The sequence below is a fragment of the Gasterosteus aculeatus genome, chromosome 16 (assembly GCF_964276395.1).
Source record: "Gasterosteus aculeatus chromosome 16, fGasAcu3.hap1.1, whole genome shotgun sequence".
NCBI classification, from domain to species: Eukaryota; Metazoa; Chordata; class Actinopteri; order Perciformes; family Gasterosteidae; genus Gasterosteus; species Gasterosteus aculeatus.
In genome coordinates, this window is record NC_135704.1 from 14,484,030 (window position 1) to 14,506,933 (window position 22,904).

The 22,904-nt window shown below is 44.6% G+C and overlaps 2 protein-coding genes across 2 annotated transcripts; both read left to right on the top strand.

The window, feature by feature from the left end:
• The first annotated feature begins 8,840 nt into the window (after nt 1-8,840).
• On the top strand, nt 8,841-9,731 carry LOC120834335 (olfactory receptor 4S2-like). The gene has a single exon (XM_040202277.2). It carries the CDS (start codon nt 8,841-8,843, stop codon nt 9,729-9,731), a length of 891 nt encoding a protein of 296 aa, XP_040058211.2.
• Nucleotides 9,732-17,301: 7,570 nt separating this feature from the next.
• LOC144388829 (olfactory receptor 4B13-like) lies at nt 17,302-18,403 on the top strand. The gene has a single exon (XM_078091220.1). It carries the CDS (start codon nt 17,302-17,304, stop codon nt 18,229-18,231), a length of 930 nt encoding a protein of 309 aa, XP_077947346.1. The 3' UTR covers nt 18,232-18,403.
• Nucleotides 18,404-22,904: the final 4,501 nt, after the last annotated feature.

A 22,904-nucleotide genomic window follows, 5' to 3' on the forward strand; every position in this document is an offset into this window, starting at 1 on the left:
CTTGTTTTGCAGAACAATATGGCTTTAGACATGTGACTTCAAGCCCTCTGTATGCACAGTCAAACGGTAAATGGAGTGTAAATAGTCAAACAGTTGCTCAAGAAAGCTAAAGACAGTCATTCGGATCCATGTCTAGCGTTGTTACGTTATCGAGCATCGCCACTTGAACATGGCTTGTCGCCGGCTGAAATTCTAATGGCACGTAGGTTACGCAGCACGATTCCCTACACGTGTCACGGTTTGAGTTCACGTCCTGTTTTATTTTGTAGTTTTCTGCCTCTTGTCTCCCTGGGTAACTTCACTTCCTGCCTTGTCCTCCCCTGTGATTGTCTGTCGTGTCATGATTGTTTCCGGCTGTTCCACCATCACCTGCACCTCCCTAGTGTATTTAAGCCATGTGTGTCACTTGTCGCGTCATTGTTAAATCTCCGGAAGTCCATGCATGAGTGTCCCTTGTTCTTGTCTGCGGGTTTTCCCCTTAGCCTTTTGCTTTTTTGGAATTTTTACTATTAAAGTCTTTTTGTTTTGAAAACTCTGCGTTTGAGTCCTGCCCTACAACCGCCTTCTTGACAACACGGCAGGACATAAAGATAAGGGTAAGGCAGAAACAATGGCTTCTACAACAGAGACAAAAAGCGAACTATGACAATTGCACAAGGACCATGGAACCTTTGGCAAGACATGACACAGTAAGGATTCAAGATTCCAACACTTGGCCTACGAGGGCTGCGGTTCTAGAAGAAGTAAAACCAACGTGCTACACCGTCAGAACGAAAGATGGCCAAATCCTGAGGCGAAATCGAAGGAGTCTGCGGAAAAAACAAGAGTCATTGAAAATAACAAATGGAATGGTAGAGGAAGATTCCATTACTGCGTCATCTGAACCAGCAGAGGAGACAGAGGATGATTCAGCCAGCACTGCATGACCAGATTAGCAGATTGACTCACCTGTGTTGAGAAGATCCACACGTAACCATAAAACAACAGGACAGACTGAATATTGGGAAGCAATGAAGTTAAAAGCATCCTTTGTGAAAACTCAAATTGAATGTTCATGTTGTGATTTTAATGTTGCTTTAGGGTAAGGTGCTAGAAGAATAGCTTGTGTAGAATTATGATAACAGACATCTAAAGATGGGGATGTAATGAAATGTAAAATCTAACTCCCAACCACTAGGTGGCTGCATCTGTGGTTGGTGCATAAATAGAGCATCTGGAATCAGGAACAGGAAGACATGAGTACTACAAGAATGCTACTACATGTGTGAAGTGGGGGCACAGTGAAAGGGAAATAAAAGTACTTGTACAACACTTCAGTTGTGGCTTGAGTTAGTAACATTACACCGGTCTTTCAACTTGAGACAGTCCAGGGTTCCCGCGGGTCCTTAAAAAGTCTTAATGTCTTTAATTAAAATTCGGGTAATTAAGGTCTTAAATTGTCTTAAATTTCACGTAAAGTTGCCGTAGGTATTAATTTTTTTGCCGGTGCGCTTTATGACGACGAGAAAGCACAATGGCGCATCGTAAAACTTCTAATAGTTGATTAATTTAGTTTTGTGTGAAATGAGTCTCCGCAATTTAATAGCCGTTTACGGTACGTCGGCTACAGACGCTGACGTCAGGCTGGTTGTCGATGTGAGGTCAAAAATGCAAAGAAGATGGGGAAGTGCAAATTTAACGACAAGTGGATGGAAGAGGATGCATTTAGCAGGTGGTTGGCGCCGGTTGAAAACAACAATGAGTCAATGTGTAAACTATGCAAAAAGACCTTTTCATTAGGGACCATGGGGCTCAAAGCCGTCGAGTCGCACATGAAAGGAGGAAAGCACCAGCGATACGTTGCACCAGCTAGCCATAGCGGGGCCAGGTTAATCCCTGCATTGTTTGCAGCACGACCTAACGACGTTACAAGTTCAGACGCCACCTTTCAGTCGGCTGTAACAAGTTTTATTTCAACACCAGACACCCAAAAGGCAGAGGTACTGTGTGTTCTCCATACTGTGACGAGGCACAATTCATTTAAATCTAATGATGCATACGTGGCGTCTTTGCTGCCATGTTCCCCGATTCGCAATGCATTGTGTTGTTTACATATTTTCTAATGTTATTTTCTAACTTGTTGGAGCCTTTTCAAACAGATGAGTGGAGATTGTAGCTAGACTCTGATGTTTCGAACGGAGTGAGTTATAAATCCCCTCTCTTCAACTTCCCTTGACAAATCTCTTCCTTTGTTTTGTTTTGGCATTTAAAAATAAAGTACTTGAAACATCAAACATCTTAAATTTGGTCTTTGCTTTTTGATCTAATGTACAAAAGATTATTGAGTATGTTATTGCAGAGTTGTCGGAACTTCATGACTTTAGAATTTCTGTTCATTCCTTCAGTTGAGACTCCTATTGTCAAATTGACTAAAATTAGAAACAACATTTTTGGTGTAAACTAGGGAGGAGTTCCTCTTCTCAAAACGTCAAGTCCTTTCAAATATTTTTTTCAATTCTACTTTATTTTATATTTAGATAAAAAGAGGTCTCTATTTGTAAAACATCATTGCAAGTGGAACATATGTGTTTGTTAACCTCTGGCCTATCCCATTACCTGCAGGTTGAAATATTATCTTACACTTCACAGTAGAATCTCTAATGGTATGATTTGATTTATGTGATAGGTTTAGATATTCAAGTTTTTATTGACAATTTTAGTTCAAAATGATTCTACAGCCTCCCTTTTATAGTGTCCCTGACAAATACGTGGAGGCAATATAATGAAGGCCTCGTTATAATCAGGCAAATGTGTATTTTGTGTGCCTGTTTTGATCAATTAGAGAAAATTGCGAATGTGTCATCTTTTTAGTCTACTAAACTTCAAGACACATATAATACAAATTAACTTAACAAAAAAGCTCAGACATGAGATTGTAATAACGTTATTGTGTCGCATAAATGACCTGTGTGTGGGGATACGGGACAGGGTCACAAGGGGGAGCCACAGTAATTCTGGAGGTAGCGGGTGGGACTCTTGTTCTCTCCTCTGTGGTCTAATCAGATTGATGCAGGGCAGCTGGGAGGAGTGCACTCATCGCTGGCAGCTGCTGCAAGTCCTTAGGGAGCAGTTAAAGAGGGACATCTCTCAGAGGTTCGGCGCCGAGGGATTGCCGAGTACAGCCTTCCAGACACGCGTTTTCCTGGGTCCGGAGACTTCAGTGGCTTCCATTCCTACGTCACGAGGGAGACACGGGACGCCGCCGACGACGGCGGTGCATTGCCGGAAGGCCTGAGTATTTGAGTTGTCGTTTGGAAAGAGAGACAATAAATACGCATTTTGTGTTTATACTTTACCTGGTTCCGGTGTTTGCTTTTGGATCCCTCTCACGAGCCGTGACAGAATCCCTCGGCCATACAACATGGATCCAGCAAACCCGGCATCCGTGCAGGAGGCTCTCAGCGCCCAGGGAGCGATGGTGGGGAGGCACGAGCAGATGCTGGTGCTGATGATGGAGTCCTTGGAGAGGCTGAATCGACGGATGGACCGGCCTGGGACGTCGGGGGCTGCGGCATCGGGAGGTCCGGATCCTCCAGGGAGAGAGGAGGACCAGGGTCCGACCAACGCCGCCAACGACCGGGAGCCGCGGGTTCCACTGCCAGAACCGTATGCAGGGGAAGCCGGGGGGTGCGGCCGCTTCTTACTGAACTGCGAGCTCGTGTTCGACCTGCAGCCCCGCAGTTATACCACCGACAGAGCCAAGATAGCCTTTTGTATGAATTTGTTTCGGGGAAGGGCGGCCCAGTGGGCGACCGCGTTGTGGGGGGGTCAGTCCTCGGCGTTGAGCTCTTTTGCGGGTTTTTCTGAGGAACTGCGACGTGTGTTCGACCACCCGGTGCGGGGGCAGGATGCTTTGAATAGGCTGCTGTCGCTGCGGCAGGGGTCTGAATCAGTGGCGGACTTTGCTATCTCGTTCCGGATCCTTGCCGCCGAGAGCGGTGCCAACGAACACACGCTAAGGACCATTTTTGCGCGGAACCTGTCGGAGACCCTGAAAGACGAGCTGCTCTCTCGCGACGCCACCACCACTTTGGAGCAGCTTATTTCGTTGGCAATTACGATGGATAATCGCATTCAGGAACGTGAACGCGAGCGGGGGAGGCGGCCGTTGCGTCCGCAGTTCACGGGGGGGGAGGTTTCGAGCCCGGTTGGGTCGGGGGGGGAGTTTTCGGGAGGCGCGGGCGAGCCGATGCAGTTGGGGCGGGCTCGGTTGACTCCGTCCGAACGCGAACGGCGGTTTAGTCGTCGACTGTGTTTGTATTGCGGACGCGCGGGACATTATGCTAGGAACTGTCCGGAGTCCCCAAACGGGGCTCCTCACCAGGCGGAGAGGACCTCCTGGTGAGTAACGCAGCGTCCTCTACTATCCCATCCCGTATTTCCATTCCGGCCATTCTACTGTTTCATTCCCATAATCACTCGACCACCGCCCTCGTGGACTCCGGTTCTGATGCTAATTTTATGGACAAGGGACTAGCCGCACGGTTGCGAGTACCGTTAGAGACGCTCGAGAGCGCCAGGGCAGTTAACGCGCTAGATGGTCGACTGATCAGCCGGGTCACGCATCGCACAGGCCCCCTCACGCTCCGTATATCGGGAAACCATTCAGAAACCATTCAGTTGCTAATTATTCTGTCTCCGGCGAGTCCGATCGTGCTGGGTCTCCCGTGGTTAAAACTTCATAACCCCATGGTGGATTGGACAACTATGGCCATCGCGGGCTGGAGCGTGGGGTGTCATGCCCGGTGTCTGCGGGCTGCGGGGGGAACACCGGCGACGTCAGTGGTACCATCACTTCCTCCAGACTTATCCACGGTTCCATCGGTCTACCATGACCTTGCGCAGGTGTTTAGTAAGGACAAGGCTTGTACTCTGCCACCGCACCGACCTTTCGATTGTGCGATAGACTTGCTCCCGGGGGCTCCGCTGCCCACTAGCCGTCTTTTCAACATCTCCCGCCCGGAACGATTAGCAATGGAAAAATACGTTCGGGAGTGCCTGGACGCGGGTTTCATCCGTCCTTCGTCCGCCCCGTTAGGCGCGGGGTTCTTTTTTGTTGAGAAAAAGGACCACTCACTGCGTCCGTGCATTGACTATCGGGGCTTGAATCAAATCCCGATAAAGAATAAGACTCCATTGCCGTTAATCGACCCGTCATTCGAACCTCTCTCTCAGGCGCAGTTTTTTACCAAGCTGGATCTCCGAAACGCCTATCATTTGGTTCGTATCCGCGAAGGTGATGAATGGAAGACGGCCTTTAACACGCCCATGGGGCAATTCGAGTATCGGGTCATGCCGTTTGGGTTGACAAATGCCCCGGCCGTCTTCCAGTCATTAATGAATAATCTGTTTCGGGATATCACCAGTAGCTTCGCTTTCATTTATCTGGACGATATCCTGATTTTCTCCCGGTCCCTCACCGAGCACCAGCAACAGGTGCGACTGGTGCTGCGGCGACTTTTGGAAAACAGGCTATACGTTAAACCCGAGAAGTGCGAATTTCACGTGGCGTCGGTTCTTTTTCTCGGGTTCGTGATTGCGCGGGGGCAGGTGGAACCGGATCCTGATAAGATTCGAGCGGTAGCAGACTGGCCGATCCCGGGCACGCGGAAGGACTTACAGCGGTTCCTGGGGTTCGCAAATTTTTATCGCCGGTTTGTGAGGGACTTCAGTAGAGTGGCCGCACCTCTCACCACGCTAACATCCACCAAGGCATCCTTCTGCTGGACGCCAGAAGCACAGGGGGCGTTTAGTAAATTGAGGTCTCTCTTCACCAGCGCCCCTATTCTTAGGCACCCTGATTCCGCTCGGCAGTTTGTGGTGGAAGTGGATGCGTCGGAAGCAGGGGTCGGGGCCGTTCTGTCTCAGCGAGATCCGTCAACGCAGAAGTTACATCCATGTGCTTTCTTCTCCAAACGGTTGAGTCCGGCGGAGAAGAATTATGACGTCGGGAATCGGGAGCTGCTGGCAGTGGTCCTCGCGCTACAGGAATGGCGGCATTGGTTGGAGGGTAGCCTGCAGCCCTTCTGGATTTGGACAGATCACAAGAATCTGGCGTACATCCAGGCAGCTCGGAGGCTGAATTCCCGACAAGCACGGTGGGCCTTGTTCCTCAGCCGTTTCCAGTTTACGTTGTCCTATCGCCCGGGAAGCAAGAACGGCAAGCCGGACGCCCTTTCCAGGATCTTCCCGCCGCCGGCATCACCGGATTCCACGCCCATACTTCCGTCCGAGTGTATTGTAGGTGCGGCAACTTGGGAGATAAGATCGAGTCGGTGGTGCAGGAGGCGCAGCGGGGGGGGTCGGTGCCAGAGGGGGGACCAGCGGACCGCCTGTTCGTGCCACGGACGGTCAGATCGCAGGTACTTCAGTGGGGCCATTCATCGAAGCTGACGTGTCATCCGGGGGCGAGACGGACGGCTCTCTTCATTCGTCAGCGGTTTTGGTGGCCGGGACTGGATCGAGACACGAGGGCGTTTGTGGCGGCGTGCCCCGAATGTGCCAGAGGTAAGGCCTCGCACCAGGCCTCGGCGGGCCTGCTGCAACCATTGCCTGTCCCGGGCAGGCCGTGGTCCCACATCGGGGTGGACTTTGTTACGGGCTTGCCTCCATCCGACGGGAACACAACCATTCTGACCATAGTGGACCGTTTTTCCAAAGCGGTTCATTATGTTCCCCTCACCAAACTGCCTTCTGCGTTGGAGACCGCCGAGCTGTTGGTCTTGCATGTGTTCCGGATTCACGGGATCCCTATGGACATTGTATCCGACAGAGGACCGCAGTTCGCGTCTAAGGTATGGGGTGCGTTTTGCAGGGCTGTGGGGGCAAGGGCCAGTTTATCTTCAGGGTATCATCCACAGTCCAACGGACAGACTGAGCGGGCAAATCAAGACCTGGGGTCGGCGTTGCGGTGCATCGCGGCGCGGCATCCGGTGTCATGGAGCAAGTTCCTGCCGTGGGTGGAGTATGCCCACAATTCCCTGTCACGTTCTGCTACGGGGATGTCGCCATTTATGGTCTGTTTCGGTTTTCAGCCCCCGTTGTTTCAGATCCAGGAGGCAGCAGTGGCAGTCCCGTCCGTCGATGACCATCTCCGGCGGATTCAGGAGGTGTGGGACTCGGCGCGGGCAGCTATCACCCGGTCGGGGGAGATCAACAAGAAGATGGCTGACCGACATCGCGTCCCCGCACCGGCGTACAGGGTAGGACAGCAGGTGTGGTTGTCCGCGAAGGACCTCCCCCTGGCAACGGAGGGCCGCAAGATGAACCCAAGGTACGTCGGACCATACCCTATCGAACAGATCGTCAACCCTTCGGCGGTTCGTCTGACCCTGCCGGCGGCCCTGAAGGTACATCCGACGTTTCACGTCTCGCTGTTGAAACCGGTGGGGGAGAGCGAATTCAGCCCTCCTGCCAATGCTCCCCCGGCTCCCCTGGTCATCGAGGGGCATCCAGCACACAGGGTTTCCCGGATACTGGACGTCCGGCGTCTACTACTAAATCTACTGACAGCCATAGAAAAACGATACGCGTATGATACTACGTTAGCAAGACAACTTGGTTGGTGTTTCCTTCTCAAGATGTGGCATATGAACTAGTTGATGCGTGTGTCTCACTATCAATGCCTGAGCCTTGAGAACCCTGCAATGAGTATTATTTTAGTAATCCGAGCAGGCAGGCACGCATCTTCATCTCCAAGCACGTCTTGAACCCGCAGCGCTCGACTCTGAAGCGGATTCAGCCTGCTAGCTGAACTGAGACGGCTAAGCTAAACCAAGGAAGTGCACACTCAAGCCTTCGCGGCCCGTAGTCGGTTTACAGGAACCTCGTCTGCCACCAACGTAACCGAGCGTTCTGGGTTCGTGGATGATGCGCTCGTGACACAGTAACAAACACCTTCTCCCCTCAACCACCCTTCTGCCCCTACGGCAACACTGAACGGACATACCATCTCAAACTCAAAGTAGTAAACATGAGAGAGTCCGTTATACTAAGATAAAAAATAGACAGAGATATATAGACATCCACCCGCCAAAGGGGCAAGTGAGAGACACTGCTTTACCCGCCGCAGCAGAATTCCACCCGCATTTGACGGGTGGGCGGGTGCTAATGTCGAGCCCTGGGTGTGAAGCATTAACACATTTGTTGGTGATGAGTAGGCTACAGGAACTTGGTTTTGGCTCACTTTCGGACAGAATTGGGTGACGCTCCAGCAGAAAACGTCCTCTTCTAGTTACCTTTACGCACAAGTTAATGCTCAATTTAAAAAAGGCATTGTATAAATATTTTCATCTACATCACAAATGTCAAACTCGCGGCCCGTGGGCCAAGAACGGCCGACTTTGCTATTGTGAGAATTAGTGAAAGAAGGCCTCTTTAAAATCAGACAAATGTGTTTTGTGTGCCTGTTTTCATCGGTTAGAGAAGGTTTTGAATGTGTAATCTTCTTTAGTCTACTAAACTAGTTTTGTAGATGAACAGTATTTTAAAGAGAAAGAGAAATATTTATATATTTATATATATTTTTATATATATATGTTCATGTATTTAGATCAATATATACAACATGTATGTAAGAAACAGACAAAGGGTGCTTGTTTTGATTACGTCAACTTTAACTTTCTAGGTTAGAGTCTAATTTCCCAGTTGGATTTGTTGTTGCCAAAGGCGTTATAAAAGAAAGTGTAGAGGGACAACAGGCTTTAAATGGGAGCTTCAGCACGTCTTTCTGTGGTCATTCATGCAGTGATATTGAGAAGGTAGAATTTGAGAAGAGAGGTATGACAAGTACTTATCTTATTATGGATAATGTTTCTTTGCTAAGATTTTTCATTCTATCAGGGCTAAACGAGACAAATGATTACAAAGTAACACTCTTTACATTCACTTTACTGTATTACTGTATGATTTTGTTTCTCAATATCTCTATCATCATAATTATTATCTTGGATCAAAACTTACATGAACCCATGTACATTTTATTGTGTAGTTTTTGCATAAATGGTCTTTATGGGTCCACAGGTTTCTACCCAAAATTCCTCTTAGACCTGTTTTCTTCCTCTCAACAGATTTCCTATGAATGGTGCCTTTTGCAGGCTTTTGTCATGAATTCATTTGTTTGTTGTGAAGTATCCATCCTAGCAGTCATGGCCTATGACAGATATCTGGCTATATGTCGACCTCTTCACTACCAGTCTGTCATGACAAAGAGGAAGGTCTCTCAGATGATATGTTTCTCCTGGTTCACACCTTTCTGCATCTTTTCCATCAATATTCTGCTGACGTCAAGACTGAGGTTATGTGGTGTAAACATTGACAGACTATATTGTGTAAACTGGGTAATTGTTCAACTTGCTTGTTATCAATCTGACACCTTTTCAATTAATGTAACTGCACATTTTACAATGACCATTTATTTTTCTCATGGATTATTCATAATTTGGATTTATATGCATCTTATAAGAACTTGTGCAAAGTCCAAAGATGCGCGATTTGGCTCCAAAGATTTACTTCAGAGCCTTCAGAACTTCATTGCTATAGAATCGTTCCTCATTACTCCTGTGATGAATCCTCTAGTTTATGGATTTAAATTGACAAAGATACGAAACAGAATTCTTGGTAGGGTTTTTTTTGGAAGAAACGTACTGTCATGGAGTTCAATCTCAAATAGATCTGTTGGGAGAAAGAAATGAATCAATGTTTTTGTTTGAGGATATATGACGATGTCTGCAGAATATCCCAATCTGCTCTCCACGACTGACGAATACAACCCTCAATGTATGTTGATTAATAAAGCGTTTCAAAATACAGTGTTTGATGAAGATCCATCTTTAACTTTTATCTGTATTATTCATATGTTACATGTAACATGTATGAACAAATGGACATTTTAATGTTATGTTCCTTACACGTAATGCAATTAATGTAAACCAGAAATTTAAGCAGACATTTCAAGGGTCACCATCAAAAAAAAAAGTTAAATATGAAGTGCACAAGAGTGTCATATGAAGATATATCCCTATTTGCTCTCCACGACTGACGAATACAACAAAGCGTTTCAAAATTCAGTGTTTGTATATGATCCATCTTTATCTTTTATGTGTATGAATCATATGGTACATGTAACATGTATGACCAAATGGAAATTTTAATGTTATGTTCCATTATTGTAAACTAGACATGTATCCAGACATTTCAACGGTAAAAAAATGTTAAATATAAAGTGCACAAGTGTCATGGACCTATACCCCACAATCATGTTTCCACATCAAATTGAATAGAGAATTAAACACACACGGTTTCTCTTTTTTATCAATGAAGCTATTTGCACTGCAGGCTTGAGTCTCAGGTGTGTCACCTCCACTCTGACTTTTTTTGACAAGGATATACAGAATTTCAGGTTTATATATATATTTTTTAAATAAATTTCCGCCATTTTCAATTTCAAATAAATCTAATTGGAGAACGAATTACTGTATATCTTATGTTTTTGTTTGAGGATATATTTTTAATTGTTATGTGTATGAATCATGTAACATGTATGACCAAATGGACATTTTAATGTTATATTCAATGCACAAAATGCAATTATTGTAAACTACAAATGTGTGTATTTAAGTGAAAAAAGCTAATTTATAAAAAGCAGAGGAGTTTCATAGACGCACAGCCCTCAATCAAGTTTCTACTTTTCACTAAATATAAAATGAGACCTTGGCACTTTGTAACATATTCAACCAATTGCTTAACCTGTTGACACACATACAACTAAGTTCTCTCAGTAGATCTGAGTCAGATCACTTGTATAACTTCCTGTCCTAGGCAGCAGCCGGTCGCATGATTCTCACTGAACCATTTCACTCAACTCTCTTTTTTCTATCCATTCAGCTTTCTGCACCAGGTCCCCGCAGGCTTGAGTCTCAGGTGTGTCAGCTGAGGCCTTAAGTGCTTTACTCTTCAAGTCTACCTTTACACAAAAGCTTATGCTCACTAAAAAGGCATAGAATAAATATGTTCATCTATTCAATAAATCCTCTCTCTTCAAGTTTCCTTGACTCTTTGTTGTTTCCAGTCCCTTATTTTCAAATGCAAACCCGTTTGCCACGTTTTATTTCTTTATTCAATTTGGTCTTCACTGTGCTTTTAGATCTAGAATTTTTGGTTTTATTGTATGCGTGTTTTCCCAGTAGCCGATGTAATCTAGGGGAGAGCTCCTCCTCTCGACACATCAACGCCTCCTAGAGAGCTGCGCTCCATAAATGCTTTGTTACTAGTTGTTCTTAGAGTCCAAGAAAGTAGGATGGGAGCCAGAGCCTTCAGTTATCAAGCTCCTCTTTTGTGAAACCAGCTTCCACTTTCAGTCTGGTTGGCAGACACGGTCAGTTCATTTAAGATAAAGCTTAAAACTTTCCTCTTTGATAACGCTCCAAGTGGTGGCTCAAGTTAGCATGAGCCTTGTAACTTCATTCCCATTATTATTACTGTCAATATCGATCCACATCACTAACATTGTTTCTTCCACGGAGTATTTGTGCTTTCTTGCCTCACAGGTTTCCATGGATCTATCTTCTATCTGGACTCTGTTCCTGCCTCCTGCCTGGCCCTGCTGACCGCTGCTGTCATAATTATTATTATTTTAAACGTTAATCACATTACTGTTACTGTCATCATAAACCACATTACCTGCTTTGCTTCTTTCCTGAAGACCTTGAGGAGAATTTGTCCTGTGCAGATGTGAAGGTTTTGGGACAGAGGATGTTGACTGAAGCCCTGAGGCTAATTTGTAATTAGCAATTTTGGGCTAAACAAAATAAAATTAATTGAACTGAATTGTAACAACTCTTTTCAAATGTATTTTTCTAAAAAAAAATTAAAAATCATGTTTTTTCTAGATAAAATGAGGATATATATACACATTGTATTATTATTGTAACTATTACATGTAAACTCTTGTTAATATCTGATATGACTGAACTGTGCAACTTTTTGCCCATGAAACCCCCGGCATCCCCTGCAGTAACTGCATGTTTTAGAAATATCATTTATTTTCTCATGGATTATTCATAATCTGGATTTAAATGCATTTTATTAGAACGTGAGTTCTAATTACAATTAAGTTTTAACCTTTTTGAAGAGGCTACCGTTAAAAAAGAAGGCACTTAGTCGCAGTAAATATCAATCATTCCGATGGAGCAAGATGCAGAACACATGGAATAGTGTTTCATCAAAAATGTTTTGAGAGCCATATATCTAATGTGTGGACACCTTCCATCTTTTGAGCATGATTTTTAATATGCTACAGTCCTTCGCCAGCTAATGTAGGAGGAAAAAGTATTTAGAACCACCTTGGTCATGACTGAACACACTGGTGTAACTTCACGCCCCTTTACTGTGAAGGTTTTATGTCACCAACAGGGAACCTCTGACGACAGGGCACCCAGTGGAGCTCCCCACGAATGTCTAACCGCAGGGGATGCCGGCGGTTTCATGGGCAAGCTAGTGTTTGGAGTGAGGGTTTTTTGGGGGCCCCGGTTGTAATGATATGTAAAATCTAACTCCCAACCACTAGGTGGCGGCACCTGTGGTTGGTGCATAAATAGAGCATCTGGGATCAGGTGACAGGAAGACATAAGTACTACATGTGTGAAGTGAGAGCACGGTGAAAGGGAAATAAAAGTACTTGTACAACAGTTCAGTTGTGGCTTGAGTCAGTAATATTACATGGTACCAGGAGTGGGGTCCACCAGAAGTTATGGAAAATTTGAAGCCGCCTGAACCTCTGAAATGGACTGGAAATGTTGATTGTGAATGGAGTACGTTTAAACAACGATTTAAGCTTTACCTGCAGGCCCTCAGATGGGATACCAAGCCAGAGGCGCAAAGTTCAGAATGATTCTTACTGTCGCTGGACCTCAAGCTGTGGAAGTATTCAACACATTTGTGTTTGCTAACGAGGATGAAAGTGAACAGTTTAACAAAGTCGTTTGATGAACACTGTTTGCCAAAGAAGAACAAGACGTTTGAACGGTATGTGTTTTGCTCATGCATGCAAGTGCAAGCAGAGTGTTGAGGCCTTTGTAACAGACTTGAAACTAAAAGCTAGAACGTGTAACTTTGGAGAACTTAGAGATTCAAAAATTACATGATCAAATTGTTTTTGGGAGTAATGACCAAAAAGTGAGAGATTGCTACGGGAAACTGATCTTACTTTAGCTGGAGCTATGAAGATTTGCCAAGCAAGTGAATTATCCCAGAAACATGCAAAGACGCTCTGTGAGCGCACGATGGAAGACGCTCAAGTGGATACAGTTTCAGAACGAACACCAAAGCAGAGGACGTTGAATCATACACAACAAAAAGACATGGAAAAGTTTCTGTGCCAACGGTGTGGCTCCCAGCACGGACCAAGGCAATGCCCAGCATTTGGAAAAGTCTGTAAACAGATGTAAAGGAAAAAAATCACTATGCAAAGCAATGCCTGTCCAAGAGTGAAAGAGAGAGGAGTGCATGCAGTGGAAGAAACCGCTCTGGAAGATGCATTCTTTGTTGGCATGGTTGAGGAGAAGAAAGCCGAATGGAGACTTGCCCGTGTGCATGGATCCTAAAGATCTGAATGACAACATAAAGAGAACACTATCAAATCCCAACGAGAGATGAGATCACATGCGAGATGGTTGGTGCAAAATACTTCAGCAAATTGGACGCCTCTCAAGGCTTTTGGCAGTTGAAACTGCATAAAGAAAGCACAAAGTATTGCACGTTCAACACACCACAGGGACATTACAGCTTTCAAAGGTTGTCTTTTGGAATATGCTCCGCCCCCGAAGTGTACAACCGGGCCATGGAGCACATAATTGAAGGCATTCCTGTATATGTGGATGATGTAATTTTGTGGTGTTCCTCACTGGAACAACACAACGGAAGGCTCATCAAAGGGCTTCAGAGGATCCAGCAGTATGGATTGAAGCTGAACAGAGCAAAGTGTCAGTTTGGCGTGAAGGAGTTCACCTTTCTTGGAGACAAGATGTCCGAAGCAGGTGTTGAACCAGATAGAAGCAAGGTGAAAGCAATACTGGAAATGCCCAAGCCTGTAGATAAGAAGGGCATATTAAGAGCATTGGGGATGATCAATTTCATTGGAAAATTCATTCCCAACCAATCTTCGAGAACTGTTAAAAGGAACTGTGTGAATTTAAGTGGACTGCTTCTCACGAACAGGAGTGGGCAAGTCTGAAAATCACGCTCACTACATGGCCGGTTTTGACGTTCTTTGATCCCTCCAAACAAATCAAAGTATCCACTGATTCATCTACAGATGGCATAGGAGCGGTGTTAAAACAAGCTGATGGAAAAGACTGGAAACCAGTTGTCTATGCGTCAAGAACCATGACCAGCACGGAATGCCGCTACGCACAGATTGAAAAAGAGTGCTTAGGACTGGTGTATGGATTTCAAAATTACCATGGATATGTTTACGGCCTACCCAAGTTTGTGGCTAAAACCGACCACAAGCCGCTTATATCCATTGTAAAGAAAACCTCAGTGAGATGTCACCACGCATCCAAAGTTTAATGATGAAGCTACAGAGCTATGATTTCGACTTCATCTACACACCAGGGAAGCACATAGTGTTAGCTGATTCTCTGTCCAGAGCAACCACACACAGCGAAGAAACAGGGTGAGTGCACGACAACCGCTGACGTCACTCTCCACGTGAACTTGATCAACGAGTCACTACCGGGGTCTGGCAGGAAATCAAAGCAGATTGCTGAAGAAACACAGAAAGATCCAAGTTTACAAGGAGTAATCAAGCTTCTGAAAGAAGAGTGGCCAAGAGGTGACCTGGGTGTTATCAAAGGACTGCTTTTGAGGAATAACAGAATCATCAATCCTCATGCATTGAGACCAGAAATGCTGAAAAGATTGCTTGAGGGAAACCTAGGTATGGAAAAATGCAAGAGAAGAGTCCGCACAGCCATCTACTGGCCAGGAATCAGTGCAGATTTAGATAGCTGTCACAACTTGAGACCATCCTGTCTAAAACATCAGGCAAAACGGCCAAGGGCCCATGAGAACCACACACCTACCGGATGAACAATTTTTGCAACAGACTTGTTTTGCAGAACAATATGGCTTTAGACATGTGACTTCATGCCCTCTGTATGCACAGTCAAACGGTAAATGGAGTGTAAATAGTCAAACAGTTGCTCAAGAAAGCTAAAGACAGTCATTCGGATCCATGTCTAGCGTTGTTAAGTTATCAAAATAAAAGTACTTGTGCAACACTTCAGTTGTGGCTTAAGTCAGTAACATTACACCGGTCTTTCAACTTGACAGTCCAGGATTCCCGCGGGTCCTTAAAAAGTTTTAATGTCTTTAATTAAAATTCGGGTAATTAAGGTCTTAAATTGTCTTAAATTTCACCTAAAGTTGCTGTAGGTATTAATTTTTTTGCCGGTGCGCTTTATGACGACGAGAAAGCACAGTGACGCATCGTAAAACATCTAACAGTTGATTAATTTAGTATTGTGCGAAATGAGTCTCCGCAATTTAATAGCTGTTTACGGTATGTCGGCTACAGACGCTGACGACAGGCTGCGTGTCGCCATTACGCAGTTGTCGATGTGCGGTCGAAAATGCAAAGAAGATGGGGAAGTGCAAATTTAACGACAAGTGGATGGAAGAGGATGCATTTAGCAGGTGGTTGGCGCCAGTTGAAAACAACAATGAGTCAATGTGTAAACTATGCAAAAAGACCTTTTCATTAGGGACCATGGGGCTCAAAGCCGTCGAGTCGCACATGAAAGGAGGAAAGCACCAGCGATACGTTGCAGCAGCTAGCCATAGCGGGGCCAGGTTAATCCCTGCATTGTTTGCAGCACGACCTAACAACGTTACAAGTTCAGACGCCACCTCTCAGTCGCTGTAACAAGTTTCATTTCAACACCAGACACCCAAAAGGCAGAGGTACTGTGGGTTCTCCATACTGTGACGAGGCACAATTCATTTAAATCTAATGATGCATACGTGGCGTCTTTGCTGCCATGTTCCCCGATTTGCAATGCATTGTGTTGTTTAGTGTAATCCAAACTTATGTATGTTATGTTGGCTCTGTTCTACATCACAAAGGAATCACTTTGATTGATCTATATTGGCCAAACAGTGTTGGAAGGGTTATTGTCAGTTATTATACTGTCTCCTAATTTGAAAAAAAGTTTTGATTTCCATTGTAGGAGGCAATAAATTGCGTATTCCAAAGAAATTGTGACATTTTTGGGTCTTAAATTATATTTGCTGAGGTCTTAAAAAGCATTACATTTTACTTTTGAAATGGTGCATGAACCCTGCAGTCCCTGAAAGGGGCTCCGTCCACAACACACAGCACCTCCGTTGAACAGACATGATGCTCAGGTGGGATTTGTGCACAATAAAGAGCACTAATCCACGGCGGGAGGTTAAGAATCAACGCGCAAAGGCCCATGGGGCACGCAAGTGTCGCCCCCCCCCCCCCCCCCCCCCCCCCCCCCGTGACAGCTCCCCTCTGTCCCCCCTCTGAGTATTGTGTGTGAGTTCATTAGACACCTTGGCTTCCCTGATGGGTGCTGAGGTCTTTGGTGGTTCCTGCATGGAGGCGGTGGTGACTAAGTTGACCACAGAGTTAATGTGGGAAAACTTTTTTTACAGGGCTCCTTGAATATTGGTGTCTTAATGCGGTATTTGGGGAATTTTAGATCCCTTTTAGAAATAATCCTCAAGTAGCAAAATGAGATACTGAATACCTCTGCCCTCTATCACTTCACCAGCAGCTATGCCCATGTGACACATTGATTATAAGTAATTCATGAAATACACGTTAATTATAAGAAAATAATAATGAATGGCTGAAGCTAAACCCACATGTCCAAAATGTAACTAAATGTAAATGTGCCTCTGCAAAAGCCAGATTTCATGGGATACATATTTCGCAACTATAATGTATCTGCAGATGTTTTGACGTAAGACCCAATGAAAACATTCTATATTTTTGCTGGAGAAATTAGTCCACCAGTTTTACTCCCTCATCGTTAAGTGATCCTGGACCCGTAAACAAGTCTGAATTCCCAAATGCGCTGATGTCATAGTCGAAGCTGTTACTAATAGGCGGTGTGGACGAAAAACACCAGCTCACTGCATAACGCTGTGCTCTGTAACCACTTGATGCATGTTGTGACACCAGACAGGTATTAATCAAATATTTAAAAACTGTGATAATCTGCTCTGCAAATCATGGCAAATGTTTCTGTTGTAAGAATGTTCCTTCTCTCAGGGTTGAATGAGACAATGAATTACAGAATTGCTATCTTTTCACTTACTTTACTGTATTACTGTATGATTTTGTTTTTCAATAGCTCTATCATCATGATTATTATTGTGGATCAAAACTTACATGAACCCATGTACATTTTATTGTGTAGTTTTTGCATGAATAGTCTCTATGGAACCACAGGTTTCTACCCCAAGTTCCTCTTAGATCTGTTTTCTTCCTCTCATCAGATTTCCTATGAATGGTGCCTTTTACAGGCTTTTGTGATGTATTCATTTGCTTGCTGTGAATTATCCATCCTAGCAGTTATGGCCTATGACAGATATCTGGCTATATGTCAACCTCTTCACTACCAGTCTGTCATGACAAAGAGGAAGGTCTGTCAGCTGATATGTTTCTCCTGGCTCACACCTTTCTGCATCTTTTCCATCAGTATTGTTCTAACATCTACACTGAAGTTATGTGGTTCAATAATTCCAAAAATCTTTTGTGTGAACTGGATAATTGTTAAACTCTCTTGCCCTGACAACAATACCCTTTCAAGCAATATTCTGTCATATGCAACCATTATCATTTACGTGTGTCATGGGTTATTCACAATTTGGTCTTATATGCATATGATTAGAACATGTGTGAAGTCCAAAGATGACAGGGTGAAGTTTATGCAGACGTGTGTGCCTCATTTAATCTCTTTAGTCACGTTCCTTGTTGTAGGTCTTTTTGAATTAATGCATATGCGATTTGGCTCAACAGATTTACCTCAGAGCCTTCAGAACTTCATCGCTATAGAATTCCTCCTCATTCCTCCTGTGATTAATCCTCTAGTTTATGGATTCAAACTGACAAAGATAAGAAACAGAATTTTAGGTTTAGTGAATGTTGAAAGAAAATGAATGCTTCCTTTTCAATTTCAACTTGAATGTGTGTTATTTTCTAATTTAAAAAATGATATACTATAATAATTTTTTGTTTGATCGGAAAAAGTAATGGAGAGTTGTAATGTATCTACATCTAGTTCAGACGTTTAAATATAGAAAATTCAATATATTAGTACGGCATGTTAGTTTTTCTTAAATGTCCCATTTTTATTTTTGTGTGTATGGAATGCCGGACTCACTAACAAAGCATTTAACTTTTGCAAATATGTATTCGTCTCCAAAATTGTATGTGATGCAAATTCCGCTTAATGCAAACTTGTAAATCATCATATAAAATTCTACATTCAGATACACTGCACATATGAGACAAAGTAGAATATTAGAAAAATAAACAGTTGTCTTAAACACACGACTTGTTGTGTTTTGGCCTCATTGTAAATGTTACAAAATGCTGAAAAGGTTAAAAAAAAATATTCCCAGTAAAGCCACACCTTAAATGTTCAGAACCCTTTCAACATGACAACGTTTAAAGAACAAACATCCACAGAGACGTTTTAAATGATTGTATCTGATCAGACAAACCTCGCTCAATGGTAATACACGACTCAAGTCATGTTGGAGTGTCTGACTTGACTCCCCCGTGCCTGAGCCTGGGTCTTTGGACCAGTAAGCTGCCCAGCAGGGACCCAGCTGCAGCCCCAGCAGCTGACCTGCCGCACATCCCCGAAGTCTGCCTGGAGGAGCTGCAGAGAGCCCCAAAGGCAGCTCCGAGCGCAGCACCTCCGGCCCTCAGGCACCAAGGAGCCGGCTCTGCCTCAAGTGGACGCGCCTTGTTCGCAGTCGCTTTCTATGGATCCATTAAGATTTGTTGCATTAGTATATGTTAAAGGCACCATGTGTGTTACACCAGATAAAATACATGTTCTCTGGTGTGTGCGTGTGTGTCCCAGAGGAAGCCGCCCAGTAGAAGCAGAGGACGGTGATCCTCCTCCATTTTTTAGTGCAAGAGGATCCTAATGTAAATAAGGGTAATTCGTCGAAATAAACCATCAACCACTAACCAAATTTCTGAAATTAGATAATTGATGAGAATAGGTTGGTAATCGCAACTTTAAAGTTTTTGTAGTCAGACTACTTTTAATAAGAAAAGGTGCGCTGTTCAGAATATGTTTTTGTGTCTATGCAATGCTTTGAGTTTGGTTAAAAAACAACATTAAAAGCCTTAGAAAGAAGCTAAATACAATTTGGAAATCCATCCTGAAAGCACATGTTGTGCAAACTGTAGACAATAAAGAGACGACCGCTTCAACCCACGTACACAGGAAGACCGTGAGGGAATAGAAGCATTAATTACTCTCTGGAGAGCTCGGGCTGGATGTACAGCTTAAGGTCGAAATTGCACGAAGCTTCTTGTGACAACTGAATCAAATTGAAGGAGCACCTAAAAAAAAAAGACTTTGAACGAAAAGGTAAATTGTTGGAAGCTAAAGGGCAAAGATTACGGTCTCAGTCTTTCATTAAGCCCGACGAAGTTTAAGCACGACTGAAACACTTTGGCAAAAGCCGCCACGATCACCATTTGTTTTATGGGCAAAAAGATTCTCCCCGAGTCGACAGTCAAGCCGAGATCATTCACCACTTGCATCACTTTTACTCACCTTCTCATGTAGCTCCACGTCCTCGTCTGACACGATCGCTTTTTCCTTTTCCGCCTCTGTAAATGAAAGAAGTCACATTTACTTCTGGGGACACAGCAGGGTGATTGCACACAGGGCCTGTGTTGTTGATGACTCTGTACTCACTGCGTTTTGCTGCTTCTTCTTCATGGCGGCTCAGTCGCACTGCGAAGGCCCATCTCTGTCGTCGGGCCAGCTCCTCTAACTTGAGGTCCGTCGTGGTTTCGCAGCCTCGGGGCCTTTCGCTGACGACCACAGTTTTCGTCGCATGTGTCGTATCGTTTTTTTTTTCTTCTGATAGTGCCGGTGCATCTCTACGATTATTGCCTTCAAAATTTTCTCGGTGTCTTCCTTTTCCCTCCTCAGCCGTTTAATTGCCTCTTTGAGCTCCTTCGCTTCCCTTTTATGTTTCATTATCATTTGATCAGGAGACAGTTTCTTTCTTTGCACACTTTCCCTTAAAGGCTGCTGTCTCATGCTCTTGTTCCTGCACTCTCTCCTCCCGCGCTTCCTTTTCCTCCTTGCTGCTTTGCTTTGCAGCTTCAAGGACATCATCTTGTTTCATGTTTCTCACGCAGGCTGCTTATCACTCTTTCTTTCCCCATGAGGACATGTTTGAGCCGTTTGTTCTCCCTCTTCGCCTCTGCTAGTCCTCGGCCAATTTCTTTATTCTTCCTCTCTTCAGACTCCCTCTCTGCTTTCAGGCCTTCAATCTGCTCATCCTTCTCTTTGGCTGTTTTAATGGCGTCCTCTCTTCAGCTGCTTGTGTACGCAGACCAATGTCCCTCCTTGCCTTCCTCAGCGGTCTCGCCTTCTTTTTGCAGCTTTGCTCCAGCTTTCTGTTGATCTCTTTGACTCCCATAAAACGGCACAATAGAAGTCCAGGATCGTTCTCCACCTCCGTCTCCTCGATCTTTGCCAGCAATTCTTTAACCTGATTATCTCCCGCCTTGTTTAAATGATCAAAAACATGATGTCTATTCCCACATTTGTCCACCAGCCACTTATGGGCAGGCCAACTCCCGGTGAGCTCCTCTACGGGAGCGACCCCCAGTTGATCTGCTGGCGGACCTCCCGCGGCGAGTCCTCCGAACAGTATCTCCCGTGCCAGCCGGGAGTTACGACCACGGCCGCCGGCTTAGCGCGGACGCGTCCCCGCCCCCCGGTGCAGCCGGCTGTCGGAGGCCCAGCGGGGAAAACCCGCCGCTCCATGAAGCTGAGCGCTTCCCAACGTGCTTTGGCCCCACGATGAGAAGCCGAAGCAGTGAGATCGGAGGAGACTCGCCTGGATGGAAACAAATAAATAATGCAGGATAACCGTCATGAAACTATCTCATGTTTGAATGCACTTTGAAAAGGGACCTGTAGGATATTAGAAACAAATATACGACCCGGTTTAATAAATTTTAATAAATAATAAAAATGCATATAGTGTACACCAGAATACAGCCATGATTCTGAAACTGTAATCAATAAAGTAATGACAATATTGTAAAACTACTGTAAATCTGCAACTGTACTAGAATAATACCAATGCAGTTATGATTGTATTTGATGTAATGTAATCAACTGGAATGCATGCATGTAATACTTGCACCACAACTGATATTGACTATGGATCATTCGAAATCCGAGTTACATTGAACTCACCAGAAGACCACTCCCAGAGGTGTAGACACTAACTTTCACACCTTTAAGCATTGTTATAAATACCTGTAGGAACCATTGTTCTCGAGTTCGCTGGCGGAGGCAGCAGACGGGCACTAGGGATGGTCAAAGGACTGACCTGGGGCCTGTTGGTCGCTGAGACCAGCGGCTCCTCAGCGGAGATGTTCCTTTTACCGCAACACCATCTCTTTTATTAAATACATTTGATTTTAACCTTTTGATCAGCGATGACCTCTGTCCGTCCGGCGTTTCTTCATTTTTGAACACAACAGACCATAAAAACAGGGTGGTGAAAGGTGTAGCGTACGCAAAGTCTTTCACTTAAGAAAACCTCATTGGATACAACTTGGAAGAAGCATACATTTATTGAACTTGTGAGTTATTAAAACGTTTGATCCATGAGTCTTTTTTTTTTTGCAAGGTTTTCAGCCTCCACACACTACTGATGGCAATATGGAGCGCTAAACCTGTAACTTTATTTTTGCATAACTTTCTTTGTTGAAAACACGGCAAAACAGCTGCTGGAAAGTGCACATAAAAGAGCTCAAAATGTATGCAAGACACCTCCGAAGCACTTCTCAATTAGACAGCGCGACAGTCGTGGGAACATGCCTCAAAGTCTGTTGATAACAACTGGCCGGTCATTGCCGAGAAGACACTGTCTCCTAACGCACATCTTCACGTCTCTGCTGGTGTCGAACATCCGTCGGCCGAGGAGGATGTTTCCTGTCAGACTCTTTTCCTGCAGTCGTTCCCCAGGAGGACGATCCCCCGCTCCTGAAGACGGGGTTTGTTCCCTAGAAGAGGACGAGACATTTCAGCAGTGCCATATGCAAATATCATAAATGGTAACTACATCCTAAAAACATCAGAATCTGAATAAACATGACACACTTGTGCGCGTATATATCTATATATAGAGATAAAGCTGGGCACCCTAAATGGTGAGGACCCTTCGATGCAATGGAAGGATGAATACACAGACCTTTATTCTAATTCAATTAATACTCAAATTAAAACAAATTGACAGCATACCTTTCTCTCCGCAGCCCGTTGAAACCATTCCTTCGATCTCTTATTCTGGAAAATAGTCAATGTCGGTCCTACATGTAGAGCTGCGCGTTCATGTTTAACTTACACTAAGTGTAAGTGGTCAAAGTCCTGCCAGTAATGTGAACTCTATTATGATCTAAGTACAGATCGCCGATGTAATCCACAGTTCAGTGAGTTATACCTGCATCAATCAGGGCTGAATATCATTTGACCAGTTGAAAGGTTTCAGTCTGATCTGTTCAAAGAGAAGCCACAGTCCTGATGAGCTGATCAGACACGTGTTGCTTATTT